We start from the raw sequence: 8387 nt of genomic DNA on the forward strand, positions 1-8387 counted from the left end.
TAGACCGGTTCGAGAGACACGTAGACATGACCGAGACGGCTCTCCGGTCAATAACCAACAGCGGGATCTAGATACCCATGTTGGCTCCCACATGCTCCTCGATGATCTCATCGGATGAACCACGATGTCGAGGATTCAAGCAACCCCGTATACAATTCCCTTTGTCAATCGGTATGTTACTTGCCCGAGATTTGATCGTCGGTATCCCAATACCTCGTTCAATCTCGTTACCGGCAAGTCACTTTACTTGTACGGTAATGCATGATCCCGTGACCAGACACTTGGTCACTTTGAGCTCATTATGATGATGCATTACCGAGTGGGCCCAGAGATACCTCTCCGTCATACGGAGTGACAAATCCCAGTCTCGGTCCGTGTCAACCCAACATACACTTTCGGAGATACCCACAGTATACCTTTATAGTCACCCAATTACGTTGTGACGTTTGGTACACCCAAAGCACTCCTACGGTATCCGGGAGTTACACGATCTCATGGTCTAAGGAAAAGATACTTGACATTGGAAAAGCTCTAGCAAACGAACTACACGATCTTCGTGCTTATGCTTAGGATTGGGTCTTGCCCATCACATCATTCTCCTAATGATGTGATCCCGCTATCAATGACATCCAATGTCCATAGTCAGGAAACCATGACTATCTGTTGATCAACGAGCTAGTCAACTAGAGGCTCACTAGGGACATGTTGTGGTCTATGTATTCACACATGTATTACGATTTCCGGATAACACAATTATAGTATGAATAAAAGATAATATCATGAACAAGGAAATATAATAATAATCCTTTTATTATTGCCTCTAGGGCATATTTCCAACAATAGGTGGGGCTGGAATCTGGCCGTTGGAGGCAGATTTCTGCGTAGCCCGGAAGTTTCGGCCACACACGGAAGTTCCGGACCCCAAAAGTTCCGGCCAAGTTCAGGCCAGGTTCCAGGCTACACAGAGGGTTTGCATCAACTCTGTAGTACCCCGGAAGCTGTCAAAACAGGGGACGGAAGTCCCGACGCCCGGAAGTTCTGGCCGCCCCGGAAGTTCCGGAGGACGGAAGTTCCGGCCAGGGTCCGGCAAGGTTCCGGGCTACACAGAGAGATTGCACAGAAAGAGCAGTTTCTCTCGTTACCCCGGAAGCTTCTCGGACCCCTGCCGGACCTTCCGGTCCCCGGAAGTTCCAGCCTGAACAAAAGCTTTTCTCCGTGCGAATTTTCAGATCAATGTGAGAAGACAAGTTAATTCCCAGATGTTTTTGTGATGCACCCCCGTCTTAATAGTGCAACTGCCCTAAGGACTCAGGAAACAAGAAAACACTATGGTACTCCGCTTTTCTTATACACTCCGTTTTTCCTTTTTCCAATAAGAGAGGGAATAACCATCCATGCTCCATTTTAACTTAATCAGTGTTGTTCACACTAGAGCATGTGGTTAGAGACACAAATGAAGTTGTCATAGATGTCAAAAGTAGTTTAGTGCAACAATGCACTTTCAACCGGGTCTTCACTTGGCCAGCACCTTGCCGACCTCTGGCAAGGGTAGTTAGTAATCTCTGCACTTGGTGTTTTGCCTTGTATCTCTGCAACTTGGGTCTTGAATGTTGGGCTTAGTCTTGAGTCTTGATTTCCCAACAAGCCTTACTTGTCGGGGTGCTATCACTGCCTGTGCATAAGTCTGGGGTACTAAGGGCCCATATCTTAGTACACCGACATTGTTATAGGCAAATCCACAAATGGAAACCAGCTACCTCCCTCATCAAGGTTCGCTGGTATAACCAACCAGCCACGAAGCGGGTTCTGCTAAGCTTCATCTGTTACCATATTTTATTCCTTCCTTCTCTTTTTTCTTTTTTTGTTTTCATTTTTTCCATTTTTTGTTATTTTTTCTTTTTTCTTCTTCCTGGTTTCTTCCCTCATCGATTTTTGTTTTTTTGTTTTCTTAAATGCGTGAACTTTTTTCAAATCGATGATATTTTTTTCAAATTTGATGAACGTTTGTTTTCAAAAAAAAATTATTTTTAGTGAACTATTTTGAACAATTGATGTTTTCCTAAAATTCGATAAACCCTTTTTTAATTCGATTAACTTTTTTTTTCAAATTTGATGAACATTTTCAAATTCAATGAACTCTTTTTTAAATTAGATGAATTTATTTTGAAATTTGATGAACCTTTTTTCCAAAATTGATGAACTTTTTTAAGTTTTGTGATTTTTTTTCCAAAATTGATGATTTGTTTTCAAAATTTTGATGGACATTTTTCATTTTTCTGTGAGCTATTTTTCTAAATTGATGAACTTTTTTCAGAATCAATGAATTTTCTTGAATAGGGCAACATTTTTCTGCATGTTCATGAACTTTTTTTGAAATTTGTGAAGTTTCATTTCTTTGAAAGAAAATCGTGTATGAGCAGCTACGATGGTTTATAAAGTGTTAGCGCTGGATTTTGTCACTTGCAACCACATGCCCTAGTGGTTAGCAACTTGTAGGGCGCGAGTTCGATTCGCCGTGGGAGCTTTATTTTTTTATTCTTTTCGCGCATTTTATGACCATTTTGTGACGGTGCCCCTTCGCGGGCCGGCCCAATTCGCGTTGTAGCGAGCGCCGCTTCTCCTAATCGATTAGGAGCGCCCCGTCATCGGATTTCACCTAGAAATCAAAGGGCTCCACTGACATGTCATTTTTCATGTGGCTGGCTCTTAGTGATCATTGTTGGACTTCTGATCGACTGGCACACATGCTCCCATGTCGTCCATGCTGCCCATTTTTTGTGATCAAGGTCACGAAATGATCAATCATATTCTCCTTACCTATGTTATGGCCCTCCATCGCCCCGGGCGTAGCAAACAAATGCTTCGCTGAATGTAGCAAAAATATCTGACACAATTGGCACAATTGGTTCTTCAAAGAATTGACCAGGAGGGCCGGGCTTCGGCAGCAGGTCTACCTCAAGGAGATTTTAGCCTGTTCTTTGTTGCGGTTAGTGGGTTTCGTGTGGAAGGAAATGTTGTAATCTGAAATGAAATGCAGTTTTTGTGGAATGGAGTTGTCTGGAATGCATTTCAAATTTGGTGACCCACGGCTGTAACTAACCTAATTATGACCGAAGGTTTGAAATTTAATTTGTGATGGCCAGTTGAGAGGACCAGATGACTAGCCAGCTAGGAGACTAGAGTAGAGTAGAGTTCAGTTGTAAAGCAAGGAAGCAAAGCAACGCATATGAGTGCCTTGAGCTGTTGAGCATGCTCACAAAACTCAAAAAGGAGGCGTGGCGGTGAGAGAGAGCAAAGAAGATTCCAAAACCCTTCCTCTCATCCAAGCTTAACAATTATCCATGGATATGTACCGCTCCATTCGGCTCCCATTTCCTTCCTTAATGCGCACTCCATCCCTCCGATATCAACCCAGCCCAGCTCGATCGAAGCGCCCGCGGCATGAGATGAGGGCCGGAGACAGCAGGATGGAGGCCGACCGCCACCACCACGAGAGGGCGGCTGAGGCGGGCGCGGGTCATCACCGCCATGGGAGGAACAGGCGGCGGTACCCGGACGACGACAGGCAGCGGAGCTCCCCGTTGGTGTGGATGGCGGTAATCCTGTGCACGCTGCTGGCCATCGGCATCATCGTGGTGGGCGCCGCGGTATTCGCCGTGTACCTCATCTACAAGCCCCACATGCCGTACATGGTGGTGACCAACGCGTACCTCCAGCAGCTGGACTACAGCCCCGCCGACGGCGTCATCCGCGACATCCAGGTCAGGGCCGACGTCCTGGCCAGGAACACCAACTCCAAGGTGAACGCCTCCTTCTCCAGCTTCAACATCGACGTCAAGTTCCACGGCACCACCCTGCTGCAGCTGAGGGCCGAGACCTTCAGCGTCGCCCGGGAGAGCTCCCTCACGCTGCCCTACAGCGGGGCGTCGCGCGGGGCCAAGCTGGACCTCGCCGGGATGCGGGCCATGGAGGAGGCGCTCAGGTCCAGGGTGGTGCCCATCACCCTGTCCGGCAAGGCGCGCACCCGGTGGAGGATGGGCATCTTCCTCAAGGTCGCCTTCTGGACGCGCCTCAACTGCCCCCTCAGCTTCAGCTACCCCCCCGGCAGCGTCATGCCCATCGACCACGACACCTGCCGCTCCAGGTCGCCGTAGCACGACACAGCCCGGCCGACGCCCATCGTCCTCCTCGGGCTCTGCTCCGCCCTCCTCCTCTGCTCCGCCCTGCTCTGCTCTGCTTAGCCCGCCAATGGCGTATACTCTGCTATTCTATTCATTATAGGTTCATTCGTCGTAGCGACAGGAACGTACATATGCAATTCTTATACAGCATCCCCGCACAAGAAAATTACTTATAAATGCAAACAATGCCGGTAGTAGAGTATGTAAATAGCCGCAGCTGCGAACTATATAGCCAGCCTAATTTGTGGTCCTGTACAGTACATATATTGCGTATGGAATAGTTCGAAGTTCAACTCCATCTCCTTCCGTTTACAGTTTTATTTATTTATTATTACTACTTGAGATCGAGTTGTGGTGCAACTTCGTGAAAGAAGCACAGATTATTAAGATGCAGCGCGATAATCCAATGAGAATTGTCGGTTCTGAAGCCATCACCGGAACATTCTGACTTGTGAGTAGCCATCCGGTTGAGCTGACTGAACAAATTAACCTGAATGTCATATTCAGCTATCTATAGCATTTCTTTCTTAGTATCACCAAAAGTATACTTCATGTAAAAGCATTGCCAATTTACCGTGTAGCACGCTCCTCCTAAAGATCAAAGGCACAATCTGAATCCCCTGATGAAGTAACCGTAGTTAATAAACATCCTGGTGAAACAGGAACCAAGTGGCGACATGTTTTTTTTTTTTCGAAAAGGGGGGCTTCCCCGGCCTCTGCATCAGCATGATGCATACGGCCATCTTATTAAGCATAAAATAGTCCACAAAGTCTCGAAGTCTCAAGGTTGTCAACAAGAAAAGTAAGAAAAGGCTCACACAGAGCCCGAAGGCTAGATACACAAGCTAGCCAAAGCACTTATACATCACAGCCGTTTGGCTCCAAAATAGACAGGTAAACTAATTGCCTATCCTGTTACACGACCGCCATCCAAACCGGCTGAATATATCCCGAGCTACCATCTCCCATCGGATAGCAGCAGTAACCAAAAGCTCCCTGGCCTCCGTCGGAGTGAGTAGCGACCAGGAACGGATAAGAGCCGTTGCACGGAAGATAACCTGCAAAACATGGATATTTGTTGATCTGTTAAAGACGAAGTCATTTCTGCAATTCCAAAGCGCCCACAAAAAAGCGCAAACCCCCAAGCGAATATGTTTTGCTAACCCGGGCTCTACCCTAGTTAGCCATGTCCCAAACAACATGTTAACCGACCTTGGTGGGGTAATATTGAAAGCGACTTGAATAGTCGTCCAAAGAATTCTAGCTAGTGGGCAGTCAAAGAAAAGATGTTTAATGGTTTCACCCTGATCACAGAAACTACACCTAGTAGGTCCTGTCCAATTACGCTTAATAAGATTATCCTTTGTTAAGATCACCTGTTTATGTAGAAACCACATAAACACCTTGATCTTTAAAGGAACTCTGACGTCCCACACATGCTTTGAAGTAGGAATCGAGCTGGAATTAATAACATCAACATACATTGATTTAACCGTGAATCCCCCCGACCTAGTGAGATTCCAGCGTAATTTATCAGGTTGTTGAGATAGTTGTACCTGCATCAGTCTCCTAACTAGATGCAGCCACTCTTCCCAACGATTGCCCACTAACGATCTTCTAAACTGGATATCCAGGGGTATCGAGGCGAAGACCGATGCAACCAAAGCATCGCGCCTTCGAACTATACGATACAGAGACGGATACTGGATTGCTAGGGGAGCCTCTCCAAGCCAAGTATCCTCCCAGAATCTCGTGCTTGCACCATTACCAACTAAATGCTTTGACCTCTGAAAAAATGAAAGCTTCACTTTCATAAGCCCTTTCCAAAAGGGTGAATCAGTTGGTCTAACCGACACCTGAGCCAAAGTTTTGGTTTGGAGATACTTGTTACGCAGGATTTGAGCCCACATGGCGTCAGTTCCTGAGGATAACTTCCACAACCACTTACTAAGAAGGCACCGGTTCTTGACTTCGAGATTCTCAATCCCCATACCCCCTTGGTCTTTCGGTCTACAAATGATATCCCACTTCGCTAACCGATATTTTCTCTTAGGCTCATCCCCCTGCCAAAAGAACCTCGATCGATAGAAGTCCAGTCGTTTCCTAACTCCAACTGGGACTTCAAAGAAGGACAAAAGGAACATGGGCATGCTCGTGAGCACCGAATTAATAAGAATTAAACGGCCTCCATACGACATGAGCTTGCCCTTCCAACAACTTAGCTTCTTCTCGAAACGATCCTCAATACACTTCCATTCATTATTCGTGAGCTTGCGGTGATGAATAGGAATTCCTAAGTAGGTAAAAGGCAGCTCACCCAAACCACATCCGAACAACTGCTTGTAATCCTCTTGTTCCTCTTTGGCTCTCCCAAAGCAGAACAACTCACTTTTGTGGAAGTTAATTTTGAGCCCACTTAGCTGCTCAAACAAACAAAGCAGCAGCTTCAGATTTCTAGCTTTTACCAAGTCATGCTCCATGAAGATGATAGTGTCATCAGCGTATTGCAGGATGGATATACCCCCATCCACTAAGTGTGGCACCAAGCCCCCTATTTGGCCAACTTCCTTGGCTCTCCCTAACAACACCGCCAACATATCGGCTACTATGTTGAACAGAATAGGGGACATCGGATCTCCCTGCCGCAGGCCCTTATGTGTCTGGAAGTAATGACCGACATCGTCATTCACTTTTATGCCAACACTACCCTTTTGCGTAAAAGTTTCAATCTGGCTCCTCCAGCCCTCGTGGAAACCTTTCATACGCAAAGCTTGTTGCAGAAAAGGCCATTTAACTTTGTCATACGCTTTCTCAAAATCTACTTTAAAGATGACTCCATCAAGTTTCTTAGAGTGAATTTCCTGGAGCGTTTCATGCAACACCACCACCCCTTCAAGGATGTTTCTGTCTGGCATGAAAGCTGTTTGGGATTGCTGCACCACAGAATGCGCAATCTGTGTGAGCCTATTAGTCCCAACCTTGGTAAAAATTTTGAAACTGACATTCAAGAGGCAGATAGGACGGAACTGCTCAATCCTGAGAGCGTCGGTCTTCTTTGGAAGCAACGTTATCGTTCCAAAGTTCAAATGAAAAAGTTGAAGCCGTCCAGCAAAAAGGTCGTGGAACATGGGTAGCAGATCCCCTTTGATGATATGCCAACATCTTTTGTAAAACTCCGCCGGGAACCCATCCGGCCCGGGAGCCTTATTGTTCTCCATCTGAGAGATGGCATCGAAAACCTCCTTTTCCGTAAACGGCGCAACTAGCATGTCATTATCAGCAGCAGTTAATTGAGGCACATCCTCAGTCCTGGACTCATCGAGGGACACAACGCTATCCTCCGGCGGTCCAAATAACTGCTTGTAGTATTCGGTGATGTATAGCTTAAGATTATCGTGACCAACAATTGTGCCTTCATCTTGCTCGAGCTGAAATATTTTTTTCTTTCTGTGTTTGCCATTCGCAATCAGATGAAAGAATTGAGTGTTCGCATCCCCTTGGATTACTTTGCGAACCTTTGCTCTGAGCGCCCACTTCAGCTCTTCTTCGCGGAGAAGTTCCTTCAACCTCTTTTCCGCATCAATCTTACAGCACATATCCGCAGATTGAAGAACCGCTGATTCAGCTTTAACATCTAGGTATTGAATAATCTCCAGGAGTCTGTCTTTCTCAACCTTATAAACTCCACTTAGATGTTTAGCCCAACCTCGAAGAAAGCACCTCAAATGCCTAATCTTATTCTGCCATCTCTCGACAGGCGATCTACCCCTAGACTCTCTAGCCCACTCTCTGGCAACAATATCCAAGAAACCTTCTCTTTCAAACCATGTCGTTTCAAAGGAGAAAGTATTCTTGTTTCCCACATGCCTTGGCTCCCCTGAGTCAACAAATAGCGGTGTGTGGTCCGAAATTCCTCGCGTTAGAGCCTGCACCGTGACCAGAGGGAACTTCTGCTCCCATTCGGCACTTGCAAGAACCCGATCCAACTTCTCATATGTCGGGTTTGGTAAAGAGTTAGCCCAGGTAAATTGTCTACCAGAGAGTTCGATTTCTCTCAAATCCAAACTCTCAATGATGGTATTAAACATAAAGGACCATCGCCCATCAAAATTATCGTTATTCTTTTCATCCCGCCTCCTAATAATGTTGAAGTCCCCCCCAACCAGGATAGGGAGTTGTTCGGACCCACAAATTCGAACCAGGTCA

General features: G+C 46.2%; 1 protein-coding gene across 1 annotated transcript; it reads left to right on the plus strand.

Moving 5' to 3' along the window:
- Positions 1-3338: 3338 nt before the first annotated feature.
- LOC123160282 (uncharacterized) lies at positions 3339-4469 on the plus strand. The gene has a single exon (XM_044578084.1). The coding sequence runs from the start codon at positions 3342-3344 to the stop codon at positions 4152-4154; it is 813 nt and encodes a 270-aa protein (XP_044434019.1). The 5' UTR covers positions 3339-3341; the 3' UTR covers positions 4155-4469.
- Positions 4470-8387: the final 3918 nt, after the last annotated feature.

Source organism: Triticum aestivum, chromosome 7B (genome assembly GCF_018294505.1).
Source record: "Triticum aestivum cultivar Chinese Spring chromosome 7B, IWGSC CS RefSeq v2.1, whole genome shotgun sequence".
Classification (NCBI taxonomy): Eukaryota; Viridiplantae; Streptophyta; class Magnoliopsida; order Poales; family Poaceae; genus Triticum; species Triticum aestivum.

Bases quoted from the DNA above. Each gene is read 5' to 3' on its own strand.
- LOC123160282 (XM_044578084.1), top strand. From the start codon at position 3,342: ATGGATATGTACCGCTCCATTCGGCTCCCATTTCCTTCCTTAATGCGC.